This window comes from Salmo salar, chromosome 20 (genome assembly GCF_965601325.2).
Source record: "Salmo salar chromosome 20, fSalSal1, whole genome shotgun sequence".
Classification (NCBI taxonomy): Eukaryota; Metazoa; Chordata; class Actinopteri; order Salmoniformes; family Salmonidae; genus Salmo; species Salmo salar.
In genome coordinates this window covers 89676101-89699020 of record NC_138310.1, presented here as the reverse complement: position 1 = coordinate 89699020, position 22920 = coordinate 89676101, and the positions used below count along the sequence as shown (strand labels likewise).

The window sequence follows — 22920 nt, the reverse complement described above, 5'->3', positions numbered from 1 at the left end:
ATACTACACCCTACTAGCCTACACCTTGGTGGCAGCCTGTGTTCTGTACTCAGGTTAGTACCCTACACCCTACACCTTGGTGGCAGCCTGTGTTCTAGTACTCAGGTTAGTACCCTACACCCTACACCTTGGTGGCAGCCTGTGTTCTAGTACTCAGGTTAGTACCCTACACCCTACACCTTGGTGGCAGCCTGTGTTCTAGTACTCAGGTTAGTACCCTACACCCTACTAGCCTACACCTTGGTGGCAGCCTGTGTTCTAGTACTCAGGTTAGTACCCTACTAGCCTACACCTTGGTGGCAGCCTGTGTTCTAGTACTCAGGTTAGTACCCTACATACTACACCCTACTAGCCTACACCTTGGTGGCAGCCTGTGTTCTAGTACTCAGGTTAGTACCCTACATACTACACCCTACACCCTACTAGCCTACACCTTGGTGGCAGCCTGTGTTCTAGTACTCAGGTTAGTACCCTACATACTACACCCTACACCCTACTAGCCTACACCTTGGTGGCAGCCTGTGTTCTAGTACTCAGGTTAGTACCCTACATACTACACCCTACACCCTACTTGCCTACACCTTGGTGGCAGCCTGTGTTCTAGTACTCAGGTTAGTACCCTACATACTACACCCTACTAGCCTACACCTTGGTGGCAGCCTGTGTTCTAGTACTCAGGTTAGTACCCTACATACTACACCCTACTAGCCTACACCTTGGTGGCAGCCTGTGTTCTAGTACTCAGGTTATTACCCTACACCCTACTAGCCTACACCTTGGTGGCAGCCTGTGTTCTAGTACTCAGGTTAGTACCCTACTAGCCTACACCTTGGTGGCAGCCTGTGTTCTAGTACTCAGGTTAGTACCCTACATACTACACCCTACTAGCCTACACCTTGGTGGCAGCCTGTGTTCTAGTACTCAGGTTAGTACCCTACATACTACACCCTACACCCTACTAGCCTACACCTTGGTGGCAGCCTGTGTTCTAGTACTCAGGTTAGTACCCTACATACTACACCCTACACCCTACTAGCCTACACCTTGGTGGCAGCCTGTGTTCTAGTACTCAGGTTAGTACCCTACATACTACACCCTACACCCTACTAGCCTACACCTTGGTGGCAGCCTGTGTTCTAGTACTCAGGTTAGTACCCTACATACTACACCCTACTAGCCTACACCTTGGTGGCAGCCTGTGTTCTAGTACTCAGGTTAGTACCCTACATACTACACCCTACACCCTACTAGCCTACACCTTGGTGGCAGCCTGTGTTCTAGTACTCAGGTTAGTACCCTACATACTACACCCTACTAGCCTACACCTTGGTGGCAGCCTGTGTTCTAGTACTCAGGTTAGTACCCTACACCCTACTAGCCTACACCTTGGTGGCAGCCTGTGTTCTAGTACTCAGGTTAGTACCCTACACCCCTACTAGCCTACACCTTGGTGGCAGCCTGTGTTCTAGTACTCAGGTTAGTACCCTACATACTACACCCTACACCCTACTAGCCTACACCTTGGTGGCAGCCTGTGTTCTAGTACTCAGGTTAGTACCCTACATACTACACCCTACACCCTACTAGCCTACACCTTGGTGGCAGCCTGTGTTCTAGTACTCAGGTTAGTACCCTACATACTACACCCTACTAGCCTACACCTTGGTGGCAGCCTGTGTTCTGTACTCAGGTTAGTACCCTACACCCTACACCTTGGTGGCAGCCTGTGTTCTAGTACTCAGGTTAGTACCCTACACCCTACACCTTGGTGGCAGCCTGTGTTCTAGTACTCAGGTTAGTACCCTACACCCTACACCTTGGTGGCAGCCTGTGTTCTAGTACTCAGGTTAGTACCCTACACCCTACTAGCCTACACCTTGGTGGCAGCCTGTGTTCTAGTACTCAGGTTAGTACCCTACTAGCCTACACCTTGGTGGCAGCCTGTGTTCTAGTACTCAGGTTAGTACCCTACATACTACACCCTACTAGCCTACACCTTGGTGGCAGCCTGTGTTCTAGTACTCAGGTTAGTACCCTACATACTACACCCTACACCCTACTAGCCTACACCTTGGTGGCAGCCTGTGTTCTAGTACTCAGGTTAGTACCCTACATACTACACCCTACACCCTACTAGCCTACACCTTGGTGGCAGCCTGTGTTCTAGTACTCAGGTTAGTACCCTACATACTACACCCTACACCCTACTTGCCTACACCTTGGTGGCAGCCTGTGTTCTAGTACTCAGGTTAGTACCCTACATACTACACCCTACTAGCCTACACCTTGGTGGCAGCCTGTGTTCTAGTACTCAGGTTAGTACCCTACATACTACACCCTACTAGCCTACACCTTGGTGGCAGCCTGTGTTCTAGTACTCAGGTTATTACCCTACACCCTACTAGCCTACACCTTGGTGGCAGCCTGTGTTCTAGTACTCAGGTTAGTACCCTACTAGCCTACACCTTGGTGGCAGCCTGTGTTCTAGTACTCAGGTTAGTACCCTACATACTACACCCTACTAGCCTACACCTTGGTGGCAGCCTGTGTTCTAGTACTCAGGTTAGTACCCTACATACTACACCCTACACCCTACTAGCCTACACCTTGGTGGCAGCCTGTGTTCTAGTACTCAGGTTAGTACCCTACATACTACACCCTACACCCTACTAGCCTACACCTTGGTGGCAGCCTGTGTTCTAGTACTCAGGTTAGTACCCTACATACTACACCCTACACCCTACTAGCCTACACCTTGGTGGCAGCCTGTGTTCTAGTACTCAGGTTAGTACCCTACACCCTACTAGCCTACACCTTGGTGGTAGCCTGTGTTCTAGTACTCAGGTTAGTACCCTACACCCTACACCCTACTAGCCTACACCTTGGTGGCAGCCTGTGTTCTAGTACTCAGGTTAGTACCCTACACCCTACTAGCCTACACCTTGGTGGCAGCCTGTGTTCTAGTACTCAGGTTAGTACCCTACATACTACACCCTACACCCTACTAGCCTACACCTTGGTGGCAGCCTGTGTTCTAGTACTCAGGTTAGTACCCTACATACTACACCCTACACCCTACTAGCCTACACCTTGGTGGCAGCCTGTGTTCTAGTACTCAGGTTAGTACCCTACACCCTACACCCTACTAGCCTACACCTTGGTGGCAGCCTGTGTTCTAGTACTCAGGTTAGTACCCTACACCCTACACCCTACTAGCCTACACCTTGGTGGCAGCCTGTGTTCTAGTACTCAGGTTAGTACCCTACACCCTACTAGCCTACACCTTGGTGGCAGCCTGTGTTCTAGTACTCAGGTTAGTACCCTACACCCTACTAGCCTACACCTTGGTGGCAGCCTGTGTTCTAGTACTCAGGTTAGTACCCTACATACTACACCCTACTAGCCTACACCTTGGTGGCAGCCTGTGTTCTAGTACTCAGGTTAGTACCCTACATACTACACCCTACACCCTACTAGCCTACACCTTGGTGGCAGCCTGTGTTCTAGTACTCAGGTTAGTACCCTACACCCTACTAGCCTACACCTTGGTGGCAGCCTGTGTTCTAGTACTCAGGTTAGTACCCTACATACTACACCCTACTAGCCTACACCTTGGTGGCAGCCTGTGTTCTAGTACCCGGATTAGTACCCTACACCCTACTAGCCTACACCTTGGTGGCAGCCTGTGTTCTAGTACTCAGGTTAGTACCCTACATACTACACCCTACACCCTACTCGCCTACACCTTGGTGGCAGCCTGTGTTCTAGTACTCAGTTTAGTACCCTACATACTACACCCTACACCCTACTAGCCTACACCTTGGTGGCAGCCTGTGTTCTAGTACTCAGGTTAGTACCCTACATACTACACCCTACACCCTACTAGCCTACACCTTGGTGGCAGCCTGTGTTCTAGTACTCAGGTTAGTACCCTACACCCTACTAGCCTACACCTTGGTGGCAGCCTGTGTTCTAGTACTCAGGTTAGTACCCTACATACTACACCCTACACCCTACTAGCCTACACCTTGGTGGCAGCCTGTGTTCTAGTACTCAGGTTAGTACCCTACATACTACACCCTACACCCTACTAGCCTACACCTTGGTGGAAGCCTGTGTTCTAGTACTCAGGTTAGTACCCTACACCCTACACCTTGGTGGCAGCCTGTGTTCTAGTACTCAGGTTAGTACCCTACATACTACACCCTACACCCTACTAGCCTACACCTTGGTGGCTTCCTGTGTTCTAGTACTCAGGTTAGTACCCTACATACTACACCCTACACCCTACTAGCCTACACCTTGGTGGCAGCCTGTGTTCTAGTACTCAGGTTAGTACCCTACATACTACACCCTACACCCTACTAGCCTACACCTTGGTGGCAGCCTGTGTTCTAGTACTCAGGTTTGTACCCTACATCCTACACCCTACTAGCCTACACCTTGGTGGCAGCCTGTGTTCTAGTACTCAGGTTAGTACCCTACATACTACACCCTACTAGCCTACACCTTGGTGGCAGCCTGTGTTCTAGTACTCAGGTTAGTACCCTACATACTACACCCTACCCCCTACTAGCCTACACCTTGGTGGCAGCCTGTGTTCTAGTACTCAGGTTAGTACCCTACATACTACACCCTACACCCTACTAGCCTACACCTTGGTGACAGCCTGTGTTCTAGTACTCAGGTTAGTACCCTACACCCTACACCTTACTAGCCTGCACCTTGGTGGCAGCCTGTGTTCTAGTACTCAGGTTAGTACCCTACATACTACACCCTACTAGCCTACACCTTGGTGGCAGCCTGTGTTCTAGTACTCAGGTTAGTACCCTACATACTACACCCTACTAGCCTACACCTTGGTGGCAGCCTGTGTTCTAGTACTCAGGTTAGTACCCTACACCCTACTAGCCTACACCTTGGTGGCAGCCTGTGTTCTAGTACTCAGGTTAGTACCCTACATACTACACCCTACACCCTACTAGCCTACACCTTGGTGGCAGCCTGTGTTCTAGTACTCAGGTTAATACCCTACACCCTACACCTTGGTGGCAGCCTGTGTTCTAGTACTCAGGTTAGTACCCTACATACTACACCCTACTAGCCTACACCTTGGTGGCAGCCTGTGTTCTAGTACTCAGGTTAGTACCCTACACCTTGGTGGCAGCCTGTGTTCTAGTACTCAGGTTAGTACCCTACATACTACACCCTACTAGCCTACACCTTGGTGGCAGCCTGTGTTCTAGTACTCAGGTAAGTACCCTACATACTACACCCTACACCCTACTAGCCTACACCTTGGTGGCAGCCTGTGTTCTAGTACTCAGGTTAGTACCCTACATACTACACCCTACACCCTACTAGCCTACACCTTGGTGGCAGCCTGTGTTCTAGTACTCAGGTTAGTAACCTACATACTACACCCTACACCCTACTAGCCTACACCTTGGTGGCAGCCTGTGTTCTAGTACTCAGGTTAGTACCCTACATACTACACCCTACACCCTACTAGCCTACACCTTGGTGGCAGCCTGTGTTCTAGTACTCAGGTTAGTACCCTACATACTACACCCTACTAGCCTACACCTTGGTGGCAGCCTGTGTTCTAGTACTCAGGTTAGTACCCTACACCCTACACCTTGGTGGCAGCCTGTGTTCTAGTACTCAGGTTAGTACCCTACATACTACACCCTACTAGCCTACACCTTGGTGGCAGCCTGTGTTCTAGTACTCAGGTTAGTACCCTACACCCTACACCTTGGTGGCAGCCTGTGTTCTAGTACTCAGGTTAGTACCCTACATACTACACCCTACTAGCCTACACCTTGGTGGCAGCCTGTGTTCTGTACTCAGGTTAGTACCCTACACCCTACACCTTGGTGGCAGCCTGTGTTCTAGTACTCAGGTTAGTACCCTACACCCTACACCTCGGTGGCAGCCTGTGTTCTAGTACTCAGGTTAGTACCCTACACCCTACACCTTGGTGGCAGCCTGTGTTCTAGTACTCAGGTTAGTACCCTACACCCTACTAGCCTACAACTTGGTGGCAACCTGTGTTCTAGTACTCAGGTTAGTACCCTACACCCTACTAGCCTACACCTTGGTGGCAGCCTGTGTTCTAGTACTCAGGTAAGTACCCTACATACTACACCCTACTAGCCTACACCTTGGTGGCAGCCTGTGTTCTAGTACTCAGGTTAGTACCCTACATACTACACCCTACACCCTACTAGCCTACACCTTGGTGGCAGCCTGTGTTCTAGTACTCAGGTTAGTACCCTACACCCTACACCCTACTAGCCTACACCTTGGTGGCAGCCTGTGTTCTAGTACTCAGGTTAGTACCCTACACCCTACTAGCCTACACCTTGGTGGCAGCCTGTGTTCTAGTACTCAGGTTAGTACCCTACACCCTACTAGCCTACACCTTGGTGGCAGCCTGTGTTCTAGTACTCAGGTTTGTACCCTACATACTACACCCTACACCCTACTAGCCTACACCTTGGTGGCAGCCTGTGTTCTAGTACTCAGGTTAGTACCCTACATACTACACCCTACACCTTACTAGCCTACACCTTGGTGGCAGCCTGTGTTCTAGTACTCAGGTTAGTACCCTACATACTACACCCTACACCCTACTAGCCTACACCTTGGTGTCAGCCTGTGTTCTAGTACTCAGGTTAGTACCCTACACTCTACACCCTACTAGTGTACACCTTGGTGGCAGCCTGTGTTCTAGTACTCAGGTTAGTACCCTACACCCTACACCCTACTAGCCTACACCTTGGTGGCTGCCTGTGTTCTAGTACTCAGGTTAGTACCCTACACCCTACACCTTGGTGGCAGCCTGTGTTCTAGTACTCAGGTTAGTACCCTACATACTACACCCTACTAGCCTACACCTTGGTGGAAGCCTGTGTTCTGTACTCAGGTTAGTACCCTACACCCTACACCTTGGTGGCAGCCTGTGTTCTAGTACTCAGGTTAGTACCCTACTCCCTACACCTTGGTGGCAGCCTGTGTTCTAGTACTCAGGTTAGTACCCTACACCCTACACCTTGGTGGCAGCCTGTGTTCTAGTACTCAGGTTAGTACCCTACACCCTACTAGCCTACACCTTGGTGGCAGCCTGTGTTCTAGTACTCAGGTTAGTACCCTACTAGCCTACACCTTGGTGGCAGCCTGTGTTCTAGTACTCAGGTTAGTACCCTACATACTACACCCTACACCCTACTAGCCTACACCTTGGTGGCAGCCTGTGTTCTAGTACTCAGGTTAGTACCCTACATACTACACCCTACACCCTACTAGCCTACACCTTGGTGGCAGCCTGTGTTCTAGTACTCAGGTTAGTACTCTACATACTACACCCTACACCCTACTAGCCTACACCATGGTGGCAGCCTGTGTTCTAGTACTCAGGTTAGTACCCTACACCCTACTAGCCTACACCTTGGTGGCAGCCTGTGTTCTAGTACTCAGGTTAGTACCCTACATACTACACCCTACTAGCCTACACCTTGGTGACAGCCTGTGTTCTAGTACTCAGGTTAGTACCCTACACTCTACACCCTACTAGTGTACACCTTGGTGGCAGCCTGTGTTCTAGTACTCAGGTTAGTACCCTACACCCTACACCCTACTAGCCTACACCTTGGTGGCAGCCTGTGTTCTAGTACTCAGGTTAGTACCCTACACCCTACAGCTTGGTGGCAGCCTGTGTTCTAGTACTCAGGTTAGTACCCTACATACTACACCCTACTAGCCTACACCTTGGTGGCAGCCTGTGTTCTGTACTCAGGTTAGTACCCTACACCCTACACCCTACTAGCCTACACCTTGGTGGCCGCCTGTGTTCTAGTACTCAGGTTAGTACCCTACACCCTACACCTTGGTGGCAGCCTGTGTTCTAGTACTCAGGTTAGTACCCTACACCCTACACCTTGGTGGCTGCCTGTGTTCTAGTACTCAGGTTAGTACCCTACACCCTACTAGCCTACACCTTGGTGGCAGCCTGTGTTCTAGTACTCAGGTTAGTACCCTACATACTACACCCTACACCCTACTAGCCTACACCTTGGTGGCAGCCTGTGTTCTAGTACTCAGGTTAGTACCCTACATACTACACCCTACACCCTACTAGCCTACACCTTGGTGGCAGCCTGTGTTCTAGTACTCAGGTTAGTACCCTACATACTACACCCTACTAGCCTACACCTTGGTGGCAGCCTGTGTTCTAGTACTCAGGTTAGTACCCTACACCCTACACCCTACTAGCCTACACCTTGGTGGCAGCCTGTGTTCTAGTACTCAGGTTAGTACCCTACATACTACACCCTACACCCTACTAGCCTACACCTTGGTGGCAGCCTGTGTTCTAGTACTCAGATTAGTACCCTACATACTACACCCTACACCCTACTAGCCTACACCTTGGTGGCAGCCTGTGTTCTAGTACTCAGGTTAGTACCCTACATACTACACCCTACACCCTACTAGCCTACACCTTGGTGGCAGCCTGTGTTCTAGTACTCAGGTTAGTACCCTACACCCTACACCCTACTAGCCTACACCTTGGTGGCAGCCTGTGTTCTAGTACTCAGGTTAGTACCCTACACCCTACTAGCCTACACCTTGGTGGCAGCCTGTGTTCTAGTACTCAGGTGAGTACCCTACATACTACACCCTACTAGCCTACACCTTGGTGGCAGCCTGTGTTCTAGTACTCAGGTTAGTACCCTACATACTACACCCTACACCCTACTAGCCTACACCTTGGTGGCAGCCTGTGTTCTAGTACTCAGGTTAGTACCCTACACCCTACTAGCCTACACCTTGGTGGCAGTCTGTGTTCTGTACTCAGGTTAGTACCCTACACCCTACACCTTGGTGGCAGCCTGTGTTCTAGTACTCAGGTTAGTACCCTACACCCTACACCTTGGTGGCAGCCTGTGTTCTAGTACTCAGGTTAGTACCCTACACCCTACTAGCCTACACCTTGGTGGCTGCCTGTGTTCTAGTACTCAGGTTAGTACCCTACATACTACACCCTACTAGCCTACACCTTGGTGGCAGTCTGTGTTCTGTACTCAGGTTAGTACCCTACACCCTACACCTTGGTGGCAGCCTGTGTTCTAGTACTCAGGTTAGTACCCTACACCCTACTAGCCTACACCTTGGTGGCAGCCTGTGTTCTAGTACTCAGGTTAGTACCCTACATACTACACCCTACACCCTACTAACCTACACCTTGGTGGCAGCCTGTGTTCTAGTACTCAGGTTAGTACCCTACATACTACACCCTACTAGCCTACACCTTGGTGGCAGCCTGTGTTCTAGTACTCAGGTTAGTACCCTACATACTACACCCTACACCCTACTAGCCTACACCTTGGTGGCAGCCTGTGTTCTAGTACTCAGTTTAGTACCCTACATACTACACCCTACTAGCCTACACCTTGGTGGCAGCCTGTGTTCTAGTACTCAGGTTAGTACCCTACACCCTACTAGCCTACACCTTGGTGGCAGCCTGTGTTCTAGTACTCAGGTTAGTACCCTACACCCTACACCCTACTAGCCTACACCTTGGTGGCAGCCTGTGTTCTAGTACTCAGGTTAGTACCCTACATACTACACCCTACACCCTACTAGCCTACACCTTGGTGGCAGCCTGTGTTCTAGTACTCAGGTTAGTACCCTACATACTACACCCTACACCCTACTAGCCTACACCTTGGTGGCAGCCTGTGTTCTAGTACTCAGGTTAGTACCCTACACCCTACACCCTACTAGCCTACACCTTGGTGGCAGCCTGTGTTCTAGTACTCAGGTTAGTACCCTACATACTACACGCTACTAGCCTACACCTTGGTGGCAGCCTGTGTTCTAGTACTCAGGTTAGTACCCTACATACTACACCCTACACCCTACTAGCCTACACCTTGGTGGCAGCCTGTGTTCTAGTACTCAGGTTAGTACCCTACATACTACACCCTACTAGCCTACACCTTGGTGGCAGCCTGTGTTCTAGTATTCAGGTTAGTATCTGCTCATGGATGATCAGTTCTTGGATCCATAGCTCTGTCTGTGAATTTCAGAGTGGTTGTATTTCTTCAACAAGTGGTGGGTTACCATGTTTACCTCGTTATTAATGTGGCTATCCTTTCTGTCCTGCAGGTACCAGCCGGAACAATCCAGCATGGCCTATCAGATGGCTGCTACGCAGGACGAGCCAGACACCTTAGAGTCCGTTAACGAGGGAAGTGTGGGGATCCTGCCGGGAGCAGAGGAGGTGTTCTGTGCCAAAAACCTTTTGTTCCCTCACAACACAGAACCCAACAACCTGTCTGGCTTCGTAGTCAACATCTGTACCAGTACATTAGGTAAGACACACACACACACACACACACACACACACACACACACACACACACACACACACACACACACACACACACACACAGACACACACACACACACACACACACCTATTCAGTTTTGTCCCTACAGGAGTATTAGCTCTGGTCTCCTCTGTCCCTTCCTTACTGTCTCTGTGTCTGTCCCTCTCCCTACAGGAGTATTAGCTCTGGTCTCCTCTGTCTCTTCCTTACTGTCTCTGTGTCTGTCCCTCTCCCTACAGGAGTGTTAGCTCTGGTCTCCTCTGTCTCTTCCTTACTGTCTCTGTGTCTGTCCCTCTCCCTACAGGAGTATTGGTGTGTATCTTCTGTGTGGTAGCAGTGCAGGGAGGCTTTGCTTCCTGGTCTGTCTCTCTACTGAGCCTCATATTTACAGCCTGTCTGGCAGTCACTCTACTGGTCTGGAGACAGCCTGAGAGCAAGACCAATCTCTCTTTCAAGGTATGTTCACTCAGCTGTACCCCACGGTCAGGGACATGCCTCTCCTCCCTATCCTCCCAGGAGCCACTATGTTTATAAATCTTCTCCTCCTCTCCCCTCTCCTCCTCTCCCCTCTCCTCTTCTCCCTTCTCCTCTTCTCCTCATGCCTCCTCTTCTCCCTTCTCCTCTCCTCATGCCTCCTCTCCTCCCCTCTCCTCCTCTCCTCACGCCTCCTCTCATATTCTCCCCTCTCCTCACGCCTCCTCTCATATTTTCCCCTCTCCTCTTCTCCTCTCCTCCCTTCTCCTCTCCTCACGCCTCCTCTCCTCTTCTCCCCTCTCCTCACGCCTCCACTCCTCTTATCCCTTCTCCTCCTCTCCTCATGCCTCCTCTCCTCCCTTCTCCTCCTCTCCTCACGCCTCCTCTTCTCCTCTTCCTCTCCTCTTCTCCCCTCTCCTCACGCCTCCTCTCCCCTTCTCTCTTCTCCTCATGCCTCCTCTCCTCCCTTCTCCCCTCTCCTCATGCCTCCTCTTCTCCCTTCTCATGCCTCCTCTCCTCCCTTCTCCCCTCTCCCCCCGCCTCCTCCGCTCTTCTCCCTTCTCCTCATGCCTCCTCTCCTCCCTTCTCCCCTCTCCTCACGCCTCCTCTTCTCCCTTCTCCTCCTCTCCTCATGCCTCCTCCCCTCTCCTCATGCCTCCTCTACTCTTTTCCCTTCTCCTCCTCCCCTCACACCTCCTCTCCTCTTCTCCTCACGCCTCCACTCCTCTTATCCCTTCTCCTCCTCTCCTCATGCCTCCTCTCCTCCCTTCTCCCCTCTCCTCCTCTCCTCTTCTCCCCTCTCCTCATGCCTCCTCTCCTCCCTTCTCCCCTCTCCTCCTCTCCTCCCTTCTCCCCTCTCCTCACGCCTCCTCTGCTCTTCTCCCTTCTCCTCCTCCCCTCTCCCCTCCTCTTCTCCCTTCTCCTCCTCCCCTCACGCCTCCTCGTCCCCTTCTCCTCCTCTCCTCATGCCTCCTCTTCTCCCTTCTCCTCCTCTCCTCACGCCTCCTCTCCTCCCCTCTCCTCCTCTCCTCCCAGGTGCCCCTGCTTCCCTTCCTCCCAGTGGCCAGTATGTTTATCAACATCTTCCTGATGTGTCAGCTGGGCCGAGGAACCTGGATCCGCTTCTCTTTCTGGATGATCATAGGTATACTACATTATTAATATAGATTAAATATGACCTATAGATATACTACATTATTAATATAGATTAAATATGACCTATAGGTACACTACATTATTAACCTCTATGGGCTAGGTGGGACGCTAGCGTCCCCCCCGTGGTGCACCCTATCAACAGCAGGTGCATTTCAAGAGCGGCAAATTTGAATCCAAATAAATGTCAAAATTCAAATTTTTCAAACATACAACTATTTTACACCCTTTGAAAGATAAACATCTCCTTAATCTAACCACGTTTTACGATTTCAAAAAGGTTTTACGGCGAAAGCATAAATTTAGAGTATGTTAGGACAGTACATTTACAAGAGTTGTGTGTAATGTTTTGTCAATTCAAAGACAGGGTCACCAAAACCATAAAACCAGCTAAAATGATGCACTAACCTTTTACAATCTCCATCAGATGACACTCCTAGGACATTATGTTAGACAATGCATGCATTTTTAGTTCTATCAAGTTCATATTTATATCCAAAAACAGCGTTTTACTATGGCATTGATGTTGAGGAAATCGTTTCCCTCCAATAACCGGCAGTCAAGTCAACACCACAAATGAAATAATTAAAATTAGAAAACATTGGTAAAATATTATATTGTCATTTAAAGAATTATAGATTTACATCTCTTGAATGCAATCAACTTGCCAGATTTAAAAATAACCTTACTGGGAAATCACACTTTGCAATAATCTGAGCACTGCGCCCAGAAAAATACGCGTTGCGATACAGACTAGACGTCATGTTGGGGAGATCTAAAATCGAAAATACTATGTAAATAATCCATTACCTTTGATTCTCTTCATCAGATGTCACTTCCAGGTATCACAGGTCCATAACGAATGTAGTTTTGTTCAAAAAAGCTCATCATTTATGTCCAAAAATCTCCGTCTTGTTAGCACATGATCTAAGCCAGCCGGACTTCTCGTCATGAACGAGGGGAAAAAATATATTTACGTTCGTTCAAACATGTCAAACGTTGTATAGCATAAATCATTAGGGCCTTTTTTAACCAGAACATGAATAATATTCAAGGTGGACGAATGCATACTCTTTTATAACGTATTGGAACGAGGGTACCCAACATGAACTCGCGCGCCAGGTGTCTAATGGGCCATCATCGTTCCATGGCTCTTGTTCGGTCAGATCTCCAGATCTCTCTAGTTACTGGGTAGGATTAGTAACCAGATTAAATCGGGTACATTTTTTTTATCCAGCCGTGCAAATACTGCCCCCTAGCCCTAACAGGTTAATATAGATTAACCTGTTGGGGCTAGGGGGCAGTATTTGCACGGCTGGATAAAAAAATGTACCCGATTTACTACTAGCCCATAGCCCATAGAGGTTAAATATGACCTATAGGTACACTACATTATTAATATAGATTAAATATGACCTATAGATACACTACATTATTAATATAGATTAAATATGACCTATAGATATACTACATTATTAATATAGATTAAATATGACCTATAGGTATACTACATTTATCTGTAATATAGATTAAATATGACCTATAGATACACTACATTTATCTGTAATATAGATTAAATATGACCTATAGGTATACTACATTATTAATATAGATTAAATATGACCTATAGATAAATGTAGTGTATCTATAGGTCATATTTAATCTATATTACAGATAAATGTAGTGTATCTGTAATATAGATTAAATATGACCTATAGATACACTACATTTATCTGTAATATAGATTAAATATGACCTATAGGTACACTACATTATTAATATAGATTAAATATGACCTATAGGTATACTACATTTATCTGTAATATAGATTAAATATGACCTATAGATACACTACATTTATCTGTAATATAGATTAAATATGACCTATAGGTACACTACATTATTAATATAGATTAAATATGACCTATAGGTATACTACATTATTAATATAGATTAAATATGACCTATAGATATACTACATTCTTAATATAGATTAAATATGACCTATAGATACACTACATTATTAATATAGATTAAATATGTCCTATAGGTATACTACATTATTAATATAGATTAAATATGACCTATAGATACACTACATTATTAATATAGATTAAATATGACCTATAGGTACACTACATTATTAATATAGATTAAATATGACCTATAGATACACTACATTATTAATAAAGATTAAATATGACCTATAGATATACTGCATTATTAATATAGATTAAATATGACCTATAGGTACACTACATTATTAATATAGATTAAATATGACCTATAGGTACACTACATTATTAATATAGATTAAATATGACCTATTGGTACACTACATTATTAATATAGATTAAATATGACCTATAGGTACACTGCATTATTAATATAGATTAAATATGACCTATAGGTACACTACATTATTAATATAGATTAAATATGACCTATAGGTATACTACATTATTAATATAGATTAAATATGACCTATAGATATACTACATTATTAATATAGATTAAATATGACCTATAGATACACTACATTATTAATATAGATTAAATATGACCTATAGATATACTACATTATTAATATAGATTAAATATGACCTATAGGTATACTACATTTATCTGTAATATGGATTAAATATGACCTATAGATACACTACATTTATCTGTAATATAGATTAAATATGACCTATAGGTACACTACATTATTAATATAGATTAAATATGACCTATAGGTATACTACATTATTAATATAGATTAAATATGACCTATAGATACACTACATTATTAATATAGATTAAATATGACCTATAGGTATACTACATGATTAATATAGATTAAATATGACCTATAGATACACTACATTATTAATATAGATTAAATATGACCTATAGGTATACTACATTATTAATATAGATTAAATATGACCTATAGGTATACTACATTATTAATATAGATTAAATATGACCTATAGGTATACTACATTATTAATATAGATTAAATATGACCTATAGATACACTACATTATTAATATAGATTAAATATGACCTATAGGTATACTACATTATTAATATAGATTAAATATGACCTATAGATATACTACATTATTAATATAGATTAAATATGACCTATAGATACACTACATTTATCTGTAATATAGATTAAATATGTCCTATAGGTATACTACATTATTAATATAGATTAAATATGACCTATAGGTATACTACATTATTAATATAGATTAAATATGACCTATAGATATACTACATTATTAATATAGATTAAATATGACCTATAGATATACTACATTATTAATATAGATTAAATATGACCTATAGATACACTACATTTATCTGTAATATAGATTAAATATGTCCTATAGGTATACTACATTATTAATATAGATTAAATATTACCTATAGATACACTACATTATTAATATAGATTAAATATGACCTATAGATACACTACATGTATCTGTAATATAGATTAAATATGACCTATAGGTACAGTACATTTTTCTGTAATATAGATTAAATATGACCTATAGATACAGTAGTTTGGACACACCTACTCATTCCAGGGTTTTTCTTTATTTTTACTATTTTCTACATTGTAGAATAATGTTGAAGACATCAAACCTACGATATAACACATATGGAGTCATATAGTAACCAAAAAAGTGTTCATCTGTCTGGGGTATGTGTGACACTAGCTAATTTTATCCAAATTCAAAACAACAAAAATCTCATAATTAAAATCTCTCACACATACAAGTATTATACACCATTTTAAAGATAAGATTCTCGTTAATCCAACCACATTGTCCGATTTCAAAAAGGCTTTACGGCGAAAGCATAACATTAGATTATGTTAGGACAGCAACTTGACAAGAAAAACCACACAGCCATTTTCCAAGCAACGAGAGGCGTCACAAAAACCAGAAATACAGCTAAAATTAATCACTAACCTTTGATGATCTTCATCAGATGGCACTCATAGGACTTCATGTTACACAATACATACATGTTTTGTTCGATAAAGTTCATATTTATATCCAAAATCCCCATTTTACATTGGCGCGTGATGTTCAGAAAATGTATTCCCACCAAAACTGCCGGTGAATGAGCACATCAATTTACAAAAATACTCATCATAAACGTTGATAAACTTTACAACAGTTATTGAAAGAATTATAGATACACTACTCCTTAATGCAACCGCTGTGTCAGATTTCAAAATAGCTTTACGGCGAAAGCACATTGTTCAATATTCTGAGTACAGAGCTCAGCCATCAAAGCAAGCTATACAGTTACCCGCCAAGTTCTGGAGTCAAAAAAAGTCAGAAATAGTATTATAAATCTTCACTTACCTTTGCTGATCTTCGTCGGAATGCACTCCCAGGACTCCCACTTCCACAAGAAATGTTTGTTTTGTTCGATAAACTCCATATTTATGTCCAAATACCTCCTTTTTGTTCGCACGTTCAGACGAGTTATCCAAATGCGCAATGCTGGCGCATTTTGTTGAGACGAAAAGTCCAAAAAGTTATACTACAGTTTGTAGAAACATGTCAAACGATGTATAGCATCAATCTTTAGGATGTTTTTATCATACATCTTTGATAATATTCCAACTGGACAAATCCTTTGTCTTCAGAAAGGAAAAAGAAAGCACCTCGCACTGACGGCCACACGCATGGATGATCTAATGGCACTCAGCCAGACACCTGGTTGAAATGACTGTCATTCCCTTCCAGGTCACAGTAGAAGCCTGTAACAACGTTCTAAAGACTGTTGACATCTAGTGGAAGCCTTGGGAACTGCAAAATGACCCCTAAGTCACTGTAGTTTGAATAGGGAATCAATTGAAAAAACTACAAGCCTCAGATTTTCAACTTCCTGGTTAGATTTTTCTCAGGGTTTTGCCTGCCATATGAGTTCTGTTATACTCACAGACATCATTCAAACGGTTTTAGACACTAGTGTTTTCTATCCAAATCTACTAGTAATGTGCATATCCTACCTTCTGGGTCTGGGTATCAGGCAGTTTACTACGGGCACACTTTTCATCCGGACGTCAAAATACTGCCCCCTACCCTAGAGAAGTTTTAAACACATCAAAATATAGTTTATATTTGAGATTCCTCAAAGTATCCACCCTTTGCCTTGATGACAGCTTTGCACACTCTTGGCATTCTCTCATCCAGCTTCACGTTTTGCACCCTTCCCCCAGGTTTCATCATCTACTTTGGCTATGGGATCCGTAACAGTGTAGAAGCTGCTTTAGCCAATACTGACAGTAACCTGCATGGATACAAGCCAGACTGCACTCTCAACGGACAGCCAATGGACATCGAGAAGGAAGTCTTCCTACACAACGGCCTGGACCTGGACAACACAGTGGACGAGGAGGACGGGGACCTCTAGAGGTTGGGAGGTGCAGTGCACTTCTCCAATGCTACTATCTGATTACTTTATCTATCTCAACTGTCAGATTAGTACCATATACTGTCAGAAATATGTTCACATGAAGGGGGACAATCATGTACAATCAGAACCAGCTCTATTAGGACCTCATGTTGCCTAGTATCAAACCAGACACAGGGCTCTTCACACTGGGCAGTGGTCCACCTTACCAGCTCCGCGTCCACTGATCATGACTCTGTTAATGATAGCGTTTGTAAACACCAAACCAACGAGTCCGTCTGTCATTGTTAGCACAAAGCAGGAGGACTATCACACTTCTCTTGGAAGAAGAAAGTGGCTTGAAAGGATCTGTGGCCCTTAACATTTTATTCAAATTTGTTGGAAATACTGAATAGTCTATAATTTCACACTGAAGAGCAGGGCTCTTCCATAATATTAACATTACTGGTGGATTACCATGCAGTCTATCACCCTCTGCTGGAGTCCTGGTGTCACTGCATGATAGATGCTGAAAGAGGATGTGTCACAAGGGAACCCTATTCCCTATATAGTGCACTACTTTTGACCAGGACCCATAGTGGGCACAGTGCTGGTTGCTGTGCCCCCCTCTACTATTCAAGTCAACATCATCCTCCACAATTTCATTACTTACAATGACATCGACATATTCTGCTTCTTATCTACGAATATATTGACTTATTGATGACAACAAGTGATGTTTTTTCATTCATATCTTCAGAGCCACCTCTGAGTCAAGACAGCTGCACTTCCTTGTTTGATTGAACGTTATATTCAGGATGTAATGAATTATAATTGATACGTCTCAAATTACAACTACAGTATGAATTGAGGTGAGTGTTTTAAGGTAATAAGCTGGCATTGTTCCAACTTCCATTATGGAGGAGTGATGACTTACGGAATGTTGCACGAGTCTTCTTCTCCTCCTTCTCATTCTTCTTCTCCTCCTTCTCATTCTTCTTCTCCTTCTCATTCTTCTTCTCCTTCTCATTCTTCTTCTCCTTCTCATTCTTCTTCTCCTTCTCATTCTTCTTCTCCTTCTCCTTCTCATTCTTCTTCTCCTTCTCATTCTTCTTCTCCTTCTCATTCTTCTTCTCCTTCTTCTTCTTCTTCTCCTTCTCATTCTTCTTCTCCTTCTCATTCTTCTTCTCCTTCTTCTTCTCCTCCTCCTCCTCCTTCTTCTTCTCCTCCTCCTTCTTCTTCTCCTTCTTCTCCTCCTCCTTCTTCTTCTCCTTCTTCTCCTCCTCCTCATTCTTCTTCTCCTCCTCCTTCTTCTTCTCCTTCTTCTCCTCCTTCTTCTTCTCATTCTCCTCCTTCTTCTCCTTCTTCTTCTCCTCCTCCTCCTTCTTCGTCTTCTTGCACACTGTGAGAGTTCCTCATAGTCAACGAGCTGTCTGGAAGACGAGCAGTGTTTGTTTCTTGATTGCATCAAAAAACCAATGCACATGTATGTCCAACTTAAGTAATAAGGCCTGAGGAGGAGTGGTATACGGCCAATATACCACAGCTAAGGGCTGTTCTTAGGCACGACGCATTGCAGAGTGCCTGGATACAGCCCTTAGCCGTGCTATACCTGTATTGGCCATATACCACAACCCCCCGAGGTGCCTTATTGCTATTATAAACTGGTTACCAATGTAATTAGAGCAGTTAAAATGTATACCCGTGGTATAGGATCTGATATACCATGGCTGTCAGCCAATCAGCATTTAGGGCTCGAACCACCCAGTTTATAATCTGTAATATAGTACAATATTGCATGTACAGTTAGTGTAAATTAAAATAAGTTACATTTATAAATGAGCACATCCGCAGCGTGTGAGGGAATTGAGTTAGGCTACGTCCCAAATGGCACCCTATTCCCTGTATACTGTACTACTATTGACCAGAGCCCTTTGGGCCCGGTTTAAAAGTAGTGCACTTTATAAGGAGTAGGGTACTATTTGGGATGCTTCCTAAGTCACTTCAGGAGTTAAAGTTAAGTGCCTACTTTGTCAGCCAGAGGATCATGATCACCCTAATGAAATGTTAAATGATGACTAGTCAACATAGGTAAAAAAAGGGAGATACCTAGTCAGTTGCACAACTGAATGCATTGAACTGAAATGTGTCTTCCGCATTTAACCCAACCCTCTGAATCAGGGGCGGCAGGTAGCCTAGTGGTTAGAACGTTGGATTAGTAACCAAAAGGTTGGTGGATCGAATCCCCGAGGTGACAAGGTAAAAATCTGTCGTTCTGCCCCTGAACAAGGCAGTTAACCCACTGTTCCCTGGTAGTCCGTCATTGTAAATAACAATTTGTTCTTAGCTGACTTGCCTGGTTAAATAAATGTTCAACTTTAAAACTCTGAGAGGTGCAAGGGGCTGCCGTCGTCTAGGGAACAGGTGTTGTTGGGGATTAACTGCCTTGCACAATGGTAGATTTTTCCACTGCTTATTTTAAAATGTTTCTGTCTGAGAACTTCTTTTATTATGACGGTATCTTGTGTGATTTGCTATTTATAGTATTATAATGTGTGTTTGGCCAAATGTGTTACTTAGTAATATCATTGTGTGATTTTCCTCAAAGAAATGTGGAATCCTTTTTCTTGCACCAAAACATTTTTTATTCATAGAACAAGTCCACGTCAAAAATCCTAAATTGTTAATTGTCTCAAACATATTTAACGACCTGTTGGTGAAGAAACTCGGTTCACGTCCCAATCAGGCACCCCCCCTCCCCAAATTCACCACAATATTTATTGCCGTGAACTATACATTTTAGAAATGTTATTATTTTGAATTTCTGAATGTTTAGTGACTTATTATGATACAATCCCCTTTAAACTCTCATTCATTCTGTACATATTGGGTACTTTGTTGTAGTAAGGATTTCTTGTCAGTTTGTACTCTTATGAAGCCATATCTGTGCATGTGTATGCGGTGCTCAGTCCTGCGACAAACACATTGGGATGTGTCTTTCTAAGATAAAGAGCCTGGTTAAATCAAACTGAATGAAGTACTCACTATGGTAAATGTAGCATTCACACTGGTTTAACCAGGTTCATATTTTCCTCTTACACTAAGGTTGCACCCTAATCCCTTTAGTGTGCCCTGGTCAAAATGTGTGCACTAAATAAGGAATAGGGTGCCATTTGGGATGCACACTTAAGACGTCTTGTTGAACAATATCTTGGTTCCCACGTCTGGTTGTGCTGTCTTGACAACTGCTATGGTCATTGTCACAGAGGCAAGACGGCACAACCAGATCTGGGTACAGGCTAGTTCAGCAACACTAAGTATGCCTGCCTGATGCCAGCCAGATGTGTACATGGCCTTACATTTGAATTCATGTAGGACTTGGTGCTTTGTGTGCCTCTTGAACAGGCATGTGACCTAGCCCTGTGATATACTTCCACCCCCGGAAAGGTCAAGTTCAACATGTATGCCCGTTTCTTTTCCGCTGTGCTCTGAGTAAACTTATTAGCACAATGTTGTGTTTCCTGTTGGAATTGTGATCGTTACTGTCATCACTGGGGTGTGTCTTCATGGCTGAGGGCTGCCAGCGTTTGTCTTCTTGGTGCTTATATGAAATACAGCTACTGTACATTGCATTGAGTGTTGCATGTCTGTGAGGGCAGTGTTCCAGTAATGACAACAGTCTGGCAGTAGAGGGCAGTGTTCCAGTAATGACAACAGTCTGGCAGTAGAGGGCAGTGTTCCAGTAATGACAACAGTCTGGCAGTAGAGGGCAGTGTTCCAGTAATGACAACAGTCTGGCAGTAGAGGACAGTGTTCCAGTAATGACAACAGTCTGGCAGTAGAGGACAGTGGTCCAGTAATGACAACAGTCTGGCAGTAGAGGACAGTGTTCCAGTAATGACAACAGTCTGGCAGTAGAGGGCAGTGTTCCAGTAATGACAACAGTCTGGCAGTAGAGGACAGTGTTCCAGTAATGACAACAGTCTGGCAGTAGAGGACAGTGTTCCAGTAATGACAACAGTCTGGCAGTAGAGGGCAGTGTTCCAGTAATGACAACAGTCTGGCAGTAGAGGAGAGTGTTCCAGTAATGACAACAGTCTGGCAGTAGAGGGCAGTGTTCCAGTAATGACAACAGTCTGGCAGTAGAGGACAGTGTTCCAGTAATGACAACAGTCTGGCAGTAGAGGACAGTGTTCCAGTAATGACAACAGTCTGGCAGTAGAGGACAGTGGTCCAGTAATGACAACAGTCTGGCAGTAGAGGACAGTGTTCCAGTAATGACAACAGTCTGGCAGTAGAGGAGAGTGTTCCAGTAATGACAACAGTCTGGCAGTAGAGGACAGTGTTCCAGTAATGACAACAGTCTGGCAGTAGAGGGCAGTGTTCTGATGAAATAATGTGGTACATTGGTTGAATTGAAATATAGTTGTGTATTATTGTTAGTGTATATTTGGAGGCTGGGTATTACTATAAGTATTTATTTTAATGTGTGCTAAAAACAAAGAAAGTTTAAAGAAGCTTTGAAAACCAGGTTCTCCGTCCTAAATCTGAATCCTAGACATATGGATGTAATGTTCTGGCCTTTGAAATGTATGTCCCAAAGCTAGCTTTACCCTGCTGGATCCACAGGGTCCTGACAATCTAATGTGCGTCCCAAATGGTACCCTATTCCCTACATAGTGCACTACTTTACCAGGCTCCATAGGACTTTGGTCAAAAGTAGTGCACTATATAGGGAATAGGGTTCCATTTGGGACACACTGTAAGGGTTCGAGGGTTCGATTCAGGAAGAGTCATAGACCTTTATAGATATGGCTCTGAGTTCAGGTTTCATAGAGGAAAGACGAGTCTCTGCAAAAACATTTTTTTTAATCTGCTTGTGTTTGTTTTTGGACCATTCATTTGAAGACTGGTGTTCAATGCAAGTCGTATTATAGTGTGTCTCACTATACAATTCACCTTTTCCACAGCGTTCGCGGAAATCGCCTTCATGCTAAGCGCTGTGCATTTCGGCTTAAGCGTCAATTGCCTTTTACATGTCTGTTCTAGTGGCCTGTACTATAACGAGCATTAAATTGAGTCCCTTTTGCCAAACTGTGTCAGTCTATTACTGTATTTTGTTACTGTAATAAACCGTCAGGCTTCTGCCATCTGTTTAACAGCTGCTGTAAATAAAACAAACTTTGAAACGTTTATGTCTCGTTGTTCATTATTCATTTTTTTTTTTATCAACCAAGACATGTCCTCATTCCAGAAAAACATCTTGTAAGTTCAGTATGTATTGTTCTGTTATCTTTCTGTATCTCTAATGGTTCCCTATGTATTACGTAGTGTGTACACTTGGGTGCAGAGCCCTAAATGTAGTCCACTATATGGAATAGGGTGCTATCAGGGACGCATATTATGAGTTCATCTTTCTATTTTGTTATATAAGAAATTAATCTTCCTTGATACAGTTTTCTCCAGACGGGTTACCCAGAAA

At 44.3% G+C, this 22920-nt stretch overlaps 1 protein-coding gene across 3 annotated transcripts in view; it reads left to right on the top strand.

The window, feature by feature from the left end:
* Nucleotides 1–22631, top strand: part of LOC106581541 (high affinity cationic amino acid transporter 1) — an 82968-nt gene extending 60337 nt beyond the window's left edge. For all 3 annotated transcript variants that reach the window (XM_082966801.1, XM_082966799.1, XM_082966800.1), the window contains exons 9-12: nt 10177–10382; nt 10705–10856; nt 11910–12018; nt 17266–22631. In XM_082966801.1, coding sequence (XP_082822927.1) covers nt 10177–10382; nt 10705–10856; nt 11910–12018; nt 17266–17459 — 661 coding nt within the window. In that variant the 3' untranslated portion in view covers nt 17460–22631. The remainder of the gene's footprint in view (nt 1–10176; nt 10383–10704; nt 10857–11909; nt 12019–17265) is intronic.
* The last annotated feature ends 289 nt before the right edge of the window (nt 22632–22920 follow it).